The following is a 14,850-nucleotide window of genomic DNA, read 5'->3' on the forward strand; positions in this document are numbered from 1 at the left end:
ATTTTAATCTCGCAACCGAAAATTTTGAAAATTTTTCGATAAAAAATGTGATGCACCCCCCTACAAAAAATGCGAAAATTTGTCAAAAAATAAATTTCCCGAAAAGTGATCAAAATCGTTAGCCTAGGTTGTAAGCTGCTCAAAACAGTCGGTCTTTTTGCTGTGCGCCTTGCTTTCAGTAAATAACGACAAAAAAGGTGATAAAGAAAACGTATTTTTCGTCCAAAAAATAGTAATCCCTATTTTTCTACAAAAAATATCAGTATTTTGGTCGCCAAATTGCTAAAAAGGAGTGGCATTCCTCGCTGAGCTCGTAATTAAATTCTCTATCGACTGGCATTTAAATCTCACAACCGAAAATTTTAAAAATTTTTCGATAAAAAATGTGATGCACCCCCTTAAAAAAAATGCGAAAATTTGTCATAAATGCTCAAAACAGTCGGTCTTTTTGCTGTGCGCCTCGATTTGACTAAATTACGACAAAAAAGATGATAAGAAAAAACGTAATTTTCGTCCAAAGATCATATTCCCAAGTTGTTTTACGTTATGCGTTATATCAGTTATTCTTTCAGTGCAACCACTTTTACAGGCACACAGACAGCAGCTGCGTTTAATGTCCTAGAATCGTTGCGAGTGTGTGTTTGCTAGGGACGCTTTAATGGGAGGTATGGAGGAAACTTTTTCGGTCTGCCGGCGAAACAATTCAATTAATTATTGTCAAATTAAATGCGAAATATCAAAAGTTTCCCACGATGCAGTGCAGAAATTTGATTAAACAGATCGTCCACCAGAGGGGAGGGCGTGGCAGGCGCCCACCTGGCGGAAGCGGAAGCAGCCGGGGAAGTCGTTGACATGTCGTCACTGTCACCGAGTCGCAAGTTGCCCAGGAAGCCGGGCAGACGAGCTCGGTGGCAGCGCATTCATCATCGCCTACAAGTGCCACGCCCACACAGCCGCCGCCCGGGGGCGTTCATCATCGGCGGCAACAGCAGCAGCAACACCAACAACACGCCAGCATCCACGTCAACTCTTCTGTCAACGCGACTGAGTCCTGTCAACAGTCTCAGCCAAAGGCAACAGCCAACAGCAACAACAGGTGCCAGTGCACAGGGGGAAAAGGGTACGTACATGTTTAATATGTATATTAATATAAATAAATTTTGTTTAAATAAATAATTAATATTGCAAACTTAATATATATGTATTAATATGTTTGAAGTTCCTTAGCTCAGATCATTCTAATTCTTTCAAAATTATAATTAATAATCTTGTTTTTTTGTGAAAGTTGTTAGGGCATTTTTTGCTGTGCAGGATACCTGCCTTGTCAGCGGCAAAACATAGTCATGTTCCCATGTTGCCACATTGCTGTTGCACTCAACGAATTTTGTGCCTCAAAGAAATCCTACAAGGTTTCTCCCAGAACTTTCCTGGCTCTACAGGATAATTGAAACTACTGTGGTCCTAGTATTTATTATAATTTGATGATGCTATATAAGCATAAACGCATTTCCATTAGCCCAACTAAATTTAATAGTGTGCTAAAAGTCCTCGAGTAATTATCATGCATACTGATTGAAAGTTCTTAAAACTAGAAAGTTTGCCTCAACTTTTCCTCTTAAGGCTCCTGGTAGGATGCCCCTAAAACTCACATGTGACTAAAGCACCCCAGTTCCCGCACAGCCCCTAATTCGATTAACCGGAGGAGTGCCGCTCGAATTTCTTGAGTGTGCTTATTGGCCTGATTGCCGGGTGGTTCGGCGGCTCGGCGGCTCGGTGGTGCGGATGCAGCCAGGAGTCATAACATCGATCTAATCCCTCACTTTGGCTCTATTAGCGCTAATAACTTGATGTAGTTAGACACGCGGTGGGCGGCTGGTGGGGCACACGCGCCATTTGCATGCCCGCCCAGTGGGGCGGCGAAAGGTGAAAGTTCGAAAGCCATACACGCATGTCGGGCGGCTTTGCCCCAGGCCTTTGTCCACCGCTGTTCGAGGGCGAGAGTGTGTCGGATGACAGTTGAAAGCGGCTATTTAAGGGGCATGCGGATGCGGGTGCGGACGTGGCTGTGGCTGTGGATGTGGCTGTGGCTCCGGCTCACTCGCCTTTAATTATCTGGCTAATTTGATGAATGAAAGACGGGCGTTTCAAGCAAAACAAAAGGCAGCGGGCAGCTCGAAAACCATGGATTAAATTTCAACACCGATTGGAAATTATCATAAAATGGGGCATTACGAAACTGGACTTTGATTCTCTTTGCACTGATGAGAAGGGTAGTAGATCGAAAGACTTATACTATTTTTGCAATGTTTTTTCATCCATTTATATTTATTGTATGTTTTGTTTAATAAGTATGTTTTGTATTGATTTGAAAATTGGATATTTGAATTAAATTAGCAGATGTTTATATTGTATTACTTTGCAATTCGGGCGCACAATATTTCATTATTTAATGCTTTCTTCTTACTTATTTCTATGAAATTCCATATAACTTCTAAGTCCCTACCTTCAATCCGTGAAGTCCTTAATTGCTTTACCAAAATGTGTATTTAACGCTTAATTAGAGCCTTCCCTGTGAGCCAGCTGGCTTGCCTTTGTTGGGCCACTAGCTCGCCCACAATTGATTGGGGCACTTACAACATTGCTTGTGTTTCCCGCCGGACTTCGAAGTTTATGCAAAGGGTGTGTTCTCCTCTTTTTACTGGCTTTCCAGCAGAAACTGCAAGAGGACCTCGAACACCCCGCCATTTGTGGCCCTCGAAAAAGTTTTGTGGCAGCGTGTTGCCTGGGGCATACTTTGCCAAATTGTTTTGGACCAAGAATGCTTGCCCCGCCCCGCCCGCCGTGCACTCTCCCTGGTCCTTTGGAGCCGCTCTTATCGGCGGTGCAACTACTTTTTGAGCTGCATTTGAAACTGTCTAGTGGCTGCTTACTGCTCACCATTTATCAACACACGCGGCGTATGATTAATGCGAGCTGTTACACGGCGAGAAAGAATGGCATTTTTCGGTCGTATGCGAAGTACGTTGAGTTCTTATAGCTAGGAAGATCTGCTTAATATTAGAAATCTGAGGGAGGATAAATATCTATTGTAAAAGAGAGAATAGTTAGGTACGAAATGTGTATCTTCCCTAATATTATATATAAATGCCCTAAAAATAGGTATATTTTTCTTTGTGCTGCGCTTAGAGTTTGTTTTGGCAATTAGATTGCATTGCGTGCCGCGGGTGGCTGGAAGGATGTCCTGGCATCAATCACGGACAACGCGGCGTATGCGTGATGCTAATAACACGCAATAAATTATTGGAGGGCGTGCGATGCTGGCGACAGCGATTTGTATGCACAGGGATATCGAATTCCTGGAGGGATTTGGACTTGGCGACACCTCGTCCTCGACGCCTGACCCCATTGATTCGCCATTAGTCACCTGGCCGGCAGGAAGGGCGGTGGGGGTCGGGGGGGATCAGGGAGCACGGGCGGCACAGGATACACAGGATATATGCACAGGATATCGTTAAGGACGGCACGAGTGGCTGCCTAATTACACATTAGCATTTAGTCCTCGGTACCCGGGTATTTGGCGATTTGCTCAATGACATTGCCTCTCGCTCGTCAATGTCATACACCCAGGTACCGTTGACGGTTCTTACACTGCAAAAAACAGCTATAGCAGTTGAAAATGTTTTAAATTATTTGGCTTTTTGGCTTTGAGATACAACTTTCCACTGAGGACTGTCAAAATTTAGGATTTCTAAAGTGTTTATTTTATGAATTATTTTTTTAATCACTTTTACTTTTTTTCCATGTGTAACCGAAAACCCTGTTCCCAATGCAGAATGCTCCATGCCCCACCCCCCACTCCTTATGTTCCCTGTTCAATATTCGATGTTCGATGATGGCCCCCAAGAACGTTAAGTCTGCAAATGGGAAACAATTCCGCCTTGGGGGCGTACTTATGCGATGAGAAGCTGTGGATCCCCCGCAGCCCGAGCTCACACTGGATACAGGGGTCCAAGTGCGGGGCCTTGAAAGCACAGTAAGTGCTTTATGTTGCTTAAAGTAATTACAACCCCATGCTGAAGACATGTTTAATAAAACTGAAGCTAAGCCGAAGAGAGGTTTCATTTTTAATGGTTAGTTCATAGACCAACCACTACTAATTACACATTCTCAATTCATTGCCTCTAGTAATAGGCATTCCCACCTTTTATTTCGTGAATTTATGGACAACGGCTTTAGTGCTATCATCTCAATAGCCGTCGAGCCGGTGAATTGTGCCTCCCCTCGAGTGGCGTAAGCTAGTGCCTCTGGCCCACTGTGCACAATGGGCTCCAGACGGGACACTCTTGGGCCTTCGAGCCGCAGCTCACGGCGGTGCTTAACGTCCTTCGTCCTTCGTCTCTCGTATCTTGTCCTGCTAGTCTGCTATTTGGCTTGCAGCATGGCCAAAATAAAAGCCTCTTCCTGCCACTCGAAAGAACACCTCCCCCCACTCACACACTCTCGCTCACACACAACACCACTTGGAAACTGCCGGAAATGTCTTGTTTGTACGCACACACGCATAGACTCACGCAGACAGACACACCTGGCTCACTCGAAGGGGGCGTGGCCAACGCCTTTTTGTTTTTTTCCTGCTTTTTGGTCCTTCCCTCCAAATAGTCGGATATTTTTTGCTGCCTTTTGCTGGATGATGTGCTTTTGGCTGCCCTGGCGACTATCACTCAAGTTTGAATGTTTGGGATGCATTAAAATAAAATATATCAATAACATATAATATTCAATATTTTGAGTTTCAGGTTCCCAATATCCAAATAAATGCGTAAATAAGTCAAGAAAGTGCTTGAAAATATAATATTTTAGAGCCGCATTATGTAAAATTATTATTAAAATGTATTATTACTTTATTATTTTTTAATATTTCTGTTACTATTTTACCATCATATATTATTCCTGTACATAACCCTACTTATACTTATACTTATAATACTAAAATACGATCTACCAATGGTCATATAATTCCAAGTACGCAGTTTCAAAGTATCTTAGCAAGTGTTATACTCCCTTCCCCGCCACCCCACTCCCACGACCCACTCTAATATCGGCTTTTCCAGGCCCGGAGACACGTGTCCAGTTTAACCGTGTTCTCCTTTCGCTGAGCCACGCAGTTTGGCGCCCAACTTTGGCCAAATCGCTCTATCATCACCTCCTGTAAGAGATGGCAATAAAAAGGCGGAGGGAGAGGGAGATATAATGCTGGCCAAGTGATATGGGACTTAGCTTCCTTTTCGGGGCCCATTTCGGTACTGGCATCCCCTCCCACGCCCACGATTTGCATTGATATGTTTGCACAGTGCTCCATGCGGTTTTTTCGAGTGTATGCTTGGCGGCCCTTTGTTTGCATATTTCTTATGCGCATTTCCACGCGCCTAAAATAAACGTCGAAAGCCGAAGAAAGGGAAAAACGCAAATTGCACGCAGTCAAACAAACAAACGAAAAATGGAATTCCAATCACCAGTCCCCGGCAGGAACTCCCCCCTTTCAACCCAACCCATCGGAACTTCGCATCTTTTATCATTTACATTTAGAGGGCGAGGGGGGTTTCAATTTTCGCGTGTCATATTTATTTAGCATCTTGCTCAGGACAAATCCCAGGCCCCTATTTTCCATCCCCCCCCCGAATGAGACGCGGAAAACAAATCCAAGCTGATGCCACAAACGACTTTGGAATTTAAAAAGGCAATTGGCGTGGCAAGGCAGCTTGGCTTATCCGACTGAAATCGTCGGGAATGGGCGTTATAAAGTAGGCAATTAACTAAAAGACAATCGAAACAATTGGCAATAATTGAAATTGGTGGCTTCAACGGCGGGCAATTAGCTTAGCCGAAGAATATCTGGGCTAATACCAGACTTCCAGCCTAAGTGAAGCATTTTAAACTTCCCCAATGATTGAAGAGGCGTACCAAACTCTTGGCAAAGATTCACAAATTCTTTTGCTTCGGTATCTTATATTTGCCAGATTAAAACACTCGAAGGTCTGCGGCATACGCACGCCGAACTTAATTGCTCATATCAGAGAAGTTAACCACAAAGGATATACATTTACGAAAGTTGTAGTACCCGTGGGGTGGGGGGTGATTGGGTTTAAGGTAAATCCCCCGGCTTTGCCGATTGCGCTTCATTACATTGTTAATTGAGAGTAATTGTATTTCAAAGTGATTGTGCGACCCCCACAAAGAAGTTTCAAATCGATATAAAGATAATCACACCTGTGCATGTTTTTGGACTGCCTGGGGTGGGGGGAGGGTGCTTCCCTGGGTTTTGGGTCACCCGAAAGGGCAGCACAAAGGAAAAGGTCCCGGGGATTTATGGGGGTAACTTCATTGAGCAGGAAACTCGTAAAACAGGCAGACAGCGACCCAAACTTAAAGATACAATTTGGGATTAAGCACTCGAGGGCTTCCCGGCTGCCTCTTCTTTTTTTTATGTGGCTTTAAGGGAACTTCAACCTTTTGGCCGCCCGGCAACTTCCAGCCAGACTCTCCTGTTTGACTTGGCCTGCGAATTTGAGTTTTGCATTTTGTTTATTCTTGCAGTGGATTCACCTGCACTTGCTCAAAAAATCAAAAAAAAAAAGGGGAAAAAGGGAAAGCCACCTCCTGTGCACTCGAGAGAGCTGCAATAAAAATTTTGTTGGCGCCAGGGAGTTCCTGCCCCGCTGGCTTTTCCCGCCCATCCTTGGCCATTTATTTTTTATTTGGCCTGTGACCCAATGACTTGGTCCTCGTTCTTATTTTTGGCTTGGCCCAGACTCGCTGGCGCCGCCTTTCAGTTCGTTGCACTTTGGTGCCCCAGAAATCGGCGGTTCGATTGCTCTCCGCACTCTGCAGCTGTATGTGGCACAGGCGGACCGAAGGACAGGGCATCTGTCGCCACTCAAACGAATCGTTCTGTGTTTTCCAGCTGCGAATTAAGATGCATCTGAGCCGGGCGAACGGAGAAAGCAGGAGAAAGTGTGGGAGTGAGTGGGCAGCCACAGCACCCACCCACATGTTCCCACATAAATTATGCGCCATTTCCCCGCCGCCAGCAAATTCAGCTAAAACTTATTCAGCGCAAGTTTATGCGACGTCTTCAAAGCTTGGTAATTCGAACTTAAGCTTCGGTCTTGGTAGTTGTCGCTGCTTAAGAGCCAAGCTTTGTGAGCCAATAACTTGGGAAAACTTTCATGATCAACGTCGGGAGCAAGGAAAAGCTGCATCCAACAACTAATTACTCAAAAACTACTTAAGATACTAATGTATTTAGATAAATATCATTAAAACACAGTGAGAGTCATCACCTAAGCTTAAAAAGGTTGTATCTTAGGGGAATAGGTTGGTATTTATAAACTAAATATTTCCTTAAATTTTAATATAAATTTTGTTTTGTTGGTTAACACATAGCAATCAATAAACGATGATGTTTTATGATATGATAGCTGGGTAGAAAGGATATATATCATTTATTATATCTCTTATTAGTATCTTCTATGTAATATTAAATTCTGACTACAAGAACTTGATGGGTTCACTGACTCCCACCCATCTTTTCCATCCCGTGACAGCTAATCACCGGCAGTTAGCAGATGTTTGCCTAGGTCCCACACTGTGGCGACTGGTTATATAATTCCGCAGATGAGCACCCACATTGGTGTGGATATTTGTGTGTAGCCAGATAGCCCCATATGGGCGTCCTAAACCTGCCGACTCACGTTGCCGGCGAGACAGGTTGGGTTGCCCCATTAGCCGAGAGTTTCTTCGGATGAAGCAATACTCGTAGAAGAAGTGTGCCTGTGGCCGCTGGCCGCTGGATGCGGACTCGGATTTGGTTTTGGTTTTGGATTTGGAACCACCAAGGCACCTAGGCTCCTAGGCACCTGGGCACCAAGAGACCACGCTGAACCCACTGAACCCACTGGAAATGTGTGCTTGCGACTGCAACGGCGGTGTCATCACCATGGCAACTGGGCAAAAAGTAGAAAAATACCAGGCATAATTCGCAGAGCATGATTTCACGTGCTTATCTGTATATGGGCATCATTTGAGGCATAAATTTCGTGGAATTATGCAAAGCATGCGGCTTGTAGCTCAAAGCTTCGTGGGATATCTTATCCTATTATTTATGTTCGTTTAAATAAATAAATATGGGTTCTTTTTCCCCTGAGAACCTGTAGGTTATCCGCCATAGCCTGTGTTTTCCACTTTCCAAATATTATTTTGGCATTCTTCGGAGATTTTCCCAGGTACGCGCCGTTCGCCGGCTTCGTTTGATTAGAGCGCCAAACAAATTAATGACGCAAATTGGGCAAACAAAAAGGTGGAAAAATAGGCAGCACAAAAAGCCAAGGAACACGAGACCGAGCCACAGCCACTTGGCCAGACCAAAAATGCAGGCTGTCGAGAGTCATTTGCGGCTTAGTCAGCGATCTCCGGGGGGAATTCGAAGTTGGAGCCCAATAGATTTGCATGCGATCAAGCCAATTGCACTGTGGTGAGAAGTTTTGGCGCCAAACTGCCGAAAAACACACAAAACCCTGGTGAAGTATCGATGGCAGTCAGGCGATGGGCTTTAACTTTATCAACACACAAAATACTTTCTCTTTTACAGGGGGATATTAGACCATAAAGTGCGGATAGACATTATTTCACATGTTTTATGTTAATGATTTTAGAGTGGACATCAGACCATTGAGTATATTTTGAACACTTTTATTTGGAAATTATATATTGGGTATTAAAAAACCTCTCTCTTGATTACTTAAGGGGACTTTCCAGATCTGTTTTTTTAATTATCCTGCAAATGATCTGCCACCACCGTGCGGAACCAGGGGCTCTGGGTAATGGCACTTCATCCATTCAACCATTGTCCGCCAAAAACACATTGCAACAGGTTCTCGGACAGCTTGGCTCCCTCTCGCTGGCTTTTAATTATTTCCATATTTCCACAATTTACAGCTGAGTTCTCCGCTTTGTTCGCCGAATGTGCCCATATCCCCAGATCTTGCCAAGGGTCTCGAGTGCACAGTGGGCACACTTCTTAATTGCTTTGACAGCCATTCACTTTTCGCGTCCGAGGATCCTTTTGCAATCGCACTTCCCACCTGATTGCCCAAGAATATGTGCCTGCTCTGGCCCCACTATATCTCATATCTGGCGTCTCCTTGGCAAACACAACTTAATTAAGCTGCCTTGTTGTGGCCGCGGGCAATTGCTTAATTTGCATTTGTCTCTCGCAAATGGCGCTTCAGCAGCCAGTTTCGGATGCCCAGACACCCAGATGGATAGATACGCGGACAGGGAGATGGATGACCGGGCTCTCGACGTTGTATAACTCGGAAAAAATAGTCTAGGAAAATTCTGGCAAAGGTTTGGAACACTAAAGTGCTTAAATCGCAAACCCATTATTAAAATTAGTTGAAAAGTTCAAAGGAGGCATTTGAAAAATGTAATAAAAATATTCTTTTATATAATACAAGTTTTCTTTAAGTGCAGTAGAATGGATAGTCGGAGATTCAGTGGGCTGGCAATTTTCCGATGGAATTCTAATTGAATTTTCAAAACTTTAAGCGAGCAAAAACTGGCAATCACATTTTCAGCAAGCTTCTGGTAATTTGAAAGCACAAATAATTTTTTAACATTTTTGTCTGCCTAAGAAAAATGTATAAATATTACAAATGACTTCATATTATATCTTGTCCTATAGCAAGAAGCCTTGCCAAGTAGGCCTGCTGTTTTAAGGGGAGCTCAAGCAAATGGTTTGGTTATTTTTCTGAATCACTTTGCCTTGCCGAAACTGTCAGTATGCGGACCTAGCTCCCGGCAGCCAGATGGCAAAAAATCAGTAGTGTAATCGTCTCTCAACACACAAAAGCACACAAAAAACTCGGAAAAATTCCATCAAAAAATCTTGACAAAATTCTACCGATTCGCTCTCATTCAGATCCAAAATTTCCTTTCGGCCTAACGTTAAGATAGTGAGACAGAGAAGCGGTGTGTCGAGTGTGTTTAAAATTCGAGCTGCGTTTAGCTAATTGGTGAGTTAAGCGAGGTATCGCTGCAATTACACAAAAGGAGGTTTGGAGAGGTATTTCATGGTACTTCTTGGTTTCTTGGAGACCATCAAATTGGTATAATTTATTGAAATATTTGTGACTGGCATATTTGTGACATGAAAGTTCTAGCACAGTTGGATTTTTAAAAGATGCTTATGCAATATTTCTTGGTAATGCTTATGCTAATGTATAAAGCGATTTCTGATTTCTCTAGAAATATTGATGATTCACTACTCATTCATTTACCCTTAAGTACTCATAATACTTGGTATTTACTACAGTTTATATACCTTTTCAGCGGACCGCGGATAATATGTGCTCGTAGCTATCCATTGGCAAGTGAAGGCGATTGCAGAGGCGTGTCCGAGTAACTTCCTCGGGATCTAGATAGTCCAGAAGAGGCACAAACCCCCTCGAAGCCATGGGCAAGAAGGGCAAAGGCAAGGGAAAGGGAAAGAAGGGCAAGAAGTCCACGGTGGCGGTGGCCCCCGTCGAAGCGCCACCATGTCCGCCGTGTCCGGAGCCGCCCAAGCAGATGCAGCCGCTCGACGCCTGTCCAGAGTCCAGTGGGCCCCACGATGTGCTCCGGGCCCAGCCGAATCATTATCCGGCGCTCCTGCGCATCCCGGAAACGATGGCGGTGGTGGGCTCGGAGAATGGGTGCTACGACAGCATCTGCAAGCTGCTGAGGGCCGGCTTCCGGTGTGCCGAGCGGGTCTTCGTGATGGCCCCGTGGGGCAACTACGTGGTCTTCCGGTATCACAACAACAACGACTTCATCTACTTCCTGTTCGACGGATGCACCTGCGACGTGAATCGGTTCCGGTACCTGGATCTCAGCTGCGGCACCGCCGGCTTCCTCTTCTTCGACAACATGCACGACGTCATCAGCTACATCATCCAGTCGCGAAAGACGCGGCTCTACCTGGAGAACCTGAACAAGATCGCCATCGACCAGATTGTGGAGGAGTACGGCGCCGTCACCTACACCCAGAAGGCCAAGTGCATGCGCTTCGCCTGAGTCACCGCCCATGGTCACCAGTGGTGACCCACTCGTAACAAAGGCAAGGGGAAGCCCCCGAAAGCAGGCAGCACAGCACCACCCTACTTTGTCTCGAACACTGCGCAGTTTTGGCACAGATACTTTTCAATAAATTATTTGGAAAACATTAAAACTAATTTTAAACTTCACAAAACTTTGGGGATACATCATAAATAAAGATATCACACATCTTTTCCAGAGCCCAGTACTTGGGATCTCTTTATTGTAACTATAATACTACATGCGTGTGCTGACGATCGGGCCAACAAATATAATACCCATTGTTCTCTGCTAAATATCCTAAATTTTTAGGGTTTTCCAAATAATGATAAGACTGCCGTACCTTCTGGTACGGAGCACTCCACTTGGCCAGTCAAGCGGAATGGAGATTGGGCAAGAGACCAAAGCGCAAACAAATTAAACGGACTCTGACCACGATTGTTATCCAGATGGCTGCGCATGCGCTGAGGCATGGAAGCGAAGACTGCGAACTGGAAACTGCCCAGAAATGGGCAGTAACACCAGGAGAAGTCGGGTGGTTCCTTGGGACCTTTACGAGAGTCGCCGAAAGCGCAGGAACTGCATCACGCGACGCACCCAGTTCCCGTGACTCGAGTCCGGGTTCCACTGCTCTTCGCCGTCCCTCAACTCCGGAAGGTCCACGATCTCATCGCACCCACTGCTCGATGTCCAGGGAATACTGTCTTCGAATACCTGGAGGCGACGCAGACTCCGTACCACGGCCTCGGGCTCGTCCAGGGGCTCATCCATGAAGCTGCGATCACTGTCGTGCATCCTGAGGACCTCGTTTTGGAGCTCCTCGCCGTCCAGGAGGTACATCTTGCGCAGTCCAGTCACATCCTCAGCGCACTAGGAGGGGGAAGAGGGATACCAGGCGGATGTCAGATCGCTCTTCATGTTTCTTTCTGTGTAGGAATCCTTACCAGGATAAGAGGTGCCTCGTTCGACTGCTCTGCCTTTTCGCGCTCCCTCTGCTCCCTTGCTTTTTGCCGTGCACTCTCCGCCCGGGCCATGTCCTCCTCCAGTTTCAGCTGCTTCTCGTGCCGGCTGGCCATCATTTCCATGTACTCCCCATAGGAGGTTAGCTTCTGATCCGGACTCTGGCTGGCCTCCGCCCGAAAGAGTTTTCCGTGACGAAGACGCGACGGGGAAAATCTGCTGTCGTTGGCCTGGCGACGCACTCGGTTCCGCTGGCGGGGATTGCTGGCCACCTTGTGGGCCCCAGTGCGGATTCCCCGCACAAAGTTCAGGGTGTGCAGAAGACCGGGGTCTCGCCAGCGGAAGAGGGACATGGCTGGGCTCGCGGATTTCACCTTGGTGGCAGTCAAAGTTGAGAGTCCAAAACGCTACGCTACACACTGTTTGAAATTTACAGAAATTTTTGTAGTGCTAAAAGTATTCAAGTTAAGACGTTGAGCCCGAATGAGTTGACAGCGCACACTAGCAGAGCTTGACTCCAAGCGAGGGTTCACAGTTCAGGGACTAGTTCGACATTCGCACGAATAATATCTCTATCTCCATTAGCCGGCGAAACAACAGCTCATCACCCGAGATCTGCAAGCACTTGGTACTGAGGGGTCACTGGGAGAAACAGGGTAGTACTAACTACATGGTGACACAGGCTAGACCATGGAAGTCTACAATAACTAATAAGTTAGTCAGATGGTTAAACATTTATATATTTGGTTTTCTTTATTATACATGTCTAATTTTAAATCGATGTTGCTGTGCCAAGTATCTTCTCGTTTTTCCCCGTGTACCTGCAGCTGTATCTATATCTTAGCCTCCGCCGTCGATGCAAGAACAACCTTGAATCGGCTAAAGTGTGCAGTGTATGCGGAGTGTGTTTTTTCTGGGACAGGGACAGGGACGGACAGATGGCTGCGTTATGTAAAACCTTAATAAATAATTATCCAAAAGCGAATGCCGAGCGGGCAGGCGAGCTCGCATTTGGGCTAATAAACAACCTGCACAACTGGCAACCGTATTGAGCATTTGGAGCAGCCGTGTTCAATGTCTCTAGCAGATCGCGGAGACCCCAGATTAGACAGATGAAATCCAAGCCGAAGTGCTCAAGTAGATCAGCCCCATCAGTAAAAACACAAGAAACAAAAACAGCGAAACGGCAGAGGCACTGGGAAAAATGATAGTCAAAAGTACTATTATACAAAATATTTTTGGCTCAGAATATAAGTATAGTGAATATTAATCCCTCAGTTTCTCATATTTTAGAGTGCCTTGAAAAGGTTCTCATTTCTGGTGGGGATCTGAGAACCGTATCAGTCATGTCATCATCACAAACCGAACTATTCACACAGCTCGCTGCTATCGAGATGATGGAAATGGAGCTGGAAATGAAGGAGTTCAGGTCCTCCGCGCAGTCGGATGCCAATTCGGATGCTCAGCAGAGACTCCTGGACACCCAGGCCCAGGTGGACGAGGTGGTGGGCATAATGCGGGTGAACGTGGAGAAGGTCCTGGAGCGGGATCAGGCCCTATCGGAGCTCTCCGAACGAGCTGACCAGCTGGAACTGGGAGCCTCGCAGTTTGTTCGGCAGTCCGGGCGATTGAAGCGCAAGCACTGGTGGGCCAATGTCAAGTTGATGATAGTTCTGGGCATAATAGCCATAATTCTAATCGGCATATTGCTGCTCTACATTTGGCCAGCTGGTAGTGGAGAGGGATCACAGGTCATCACCGAAGGACCTCAGAAGTAACCGCCCTTGAATGAAGAAAAAGCCATGTCATTCTTGCAATTCCACGTTAAAAACCCACAGGTTAACACAAGAGTTTATATTTTTCCCAATTAAAAAACTACTCACTACACTTGACGAAAAGAGAGTCCGTTTCTTCCGGTGCATTGGTGCACGGCTGTGGAAGCAATTGATTTCGAGCTGAGCTCGTTAATTAAAACAACAATCACTGCACACACAGAAGACAGCAGACTGAAGACCGAGTAGCAAAGACCCCAGAAGATGGGGACAGAAGACACAAGAGCGCAGACAGTGGACAGGCGGCACTTGGGCGAGTGGAGAACTTGATTGGGATATTCAGTGTGGAAGAGGCCAGCGGTTCTGGGATGTGTGGGCCGTACTGCAAGAACACTTGTTAATTGCAGCCATTTGCCGCACCGCCGAAAACCTTTATGACCACCATCAAAATGCAAATTTGTACTGCCACTTTTCGGATCGCTCGTGTGCTTTACGGCGACGTTCTGTTCTGGCAATCAAATGGAATCCGAATGCGAATGCGAATCAGATGCAAACAATGTCAAATGTTTGCCACTTGATTTAGATGGAGAGATACGGCTGACATGCGCACGAATAACTTGATTATGGGGTAACTAGAGGCAATCAGCAGTCTGTTTTAGAGATCCAAGATGAAGAACTGGTTCTGTTTCGGGATCAAACGTGCACTTGACTCGGATCAATTCGGTTTGCTCTCGAATACTTTTGGGGAATCTTTGGGAGACTTAATCTTTCCAGAAGTTCAGTTTTGGGTTTTGAATCTGAACGCCATTGAAAATACAGACACAACTGACATAGGTATGGACGAAAATGTCGATCCTTTTTGAAGAGATAAATTTTAATGTAGAATATTAGAGAATCAAACCACGATTTCAAAAAGGTATCCCACCTAAAGATCGGAATCATACAACTCAAGTTATGGATTATGGAAACGCAGTTTTGGGGTCCC

General features: G+C 45.6%; 3 protein-coding genes across 3 annotated transcripts; 2 read left to right on the top strand and 1 right to left on the bottom strand.

Moving 5' to 3' along the window:
- The first annotated feature begins 9,823 nt into the window (after positions 1-9,823).
- Positions 9,824-11,266, top strand: LOC108023272 (uncharacterized). The gene is made up of 2 exons (XM_017092557.3): positions 9,824-10,073; positions 10,390-11,266. Exon 2 carries the CDS (start codon positions 10,513-10,515, stop codon positions 11,110-11,112), a length of 600 nt encoding a protein of 199 aa, XP_016948046.1. The 5' UTR covers positions 9,824-10,073; positions 10,390-10,512; the 3' UTR covers positions 11,113-11,266.
- A 56-nt stretch (positions 11,267-11,322) lies between these two features.
- LOC108023305 (uncharacterized) lies at positions 11,323-12,585 on the bottom strand. The gene is made up of 2 exons (XM_017092608.3): positions 12,078-12,585; positions 11,323-12,003 (listed from the first exon to the last, which is right to left on the bottom strand). The coding sequence occupies exons 1-2, from the start codon at positions 12,444-12,446 to the stop codon at positions 11,686-11,688; spliced, it is 687 nt and encodes a 228-aa protein (XP_016948097.1). The 5' UTR covers positions 12,447-12,585; the 3' UTR covers positions 11,323-11,685.
- An 820-nt stretch (positions 12,586-13,405) lies between these two features.
- Positions 13,406-13,985, top strand: LOC108023302 (synaptobrevin-like). The gene has a single exon (XM_017092605.3). It carries the CDS (start codon positions 13,440-13,442, stop codon positions 13,869-13,871), a length of 432 nt encoding a protein of 143 aa, XP_016948094.1. The 5' UTR covers positions 13,406-13,439; the 3' UTR covers positions 13,872-13,985.
- The last annotated feature ends 865 nt before the right edge of the window (positions 13,986-14,850 follow it).

This window comes from Drosophila biarmipes, chromosome X, assembly GCF_025231255.1.
Source record: "Drosophila biarmipes strain raj3 chromosome X, RU_DBia_V1.1, whole genome shotgun sequence".
NCBI lineage: Eukaryota > Metazoa > Arthropoda > Insecta > Diptera > Drosophilidae > Drosophila > Drosophila biarmipes.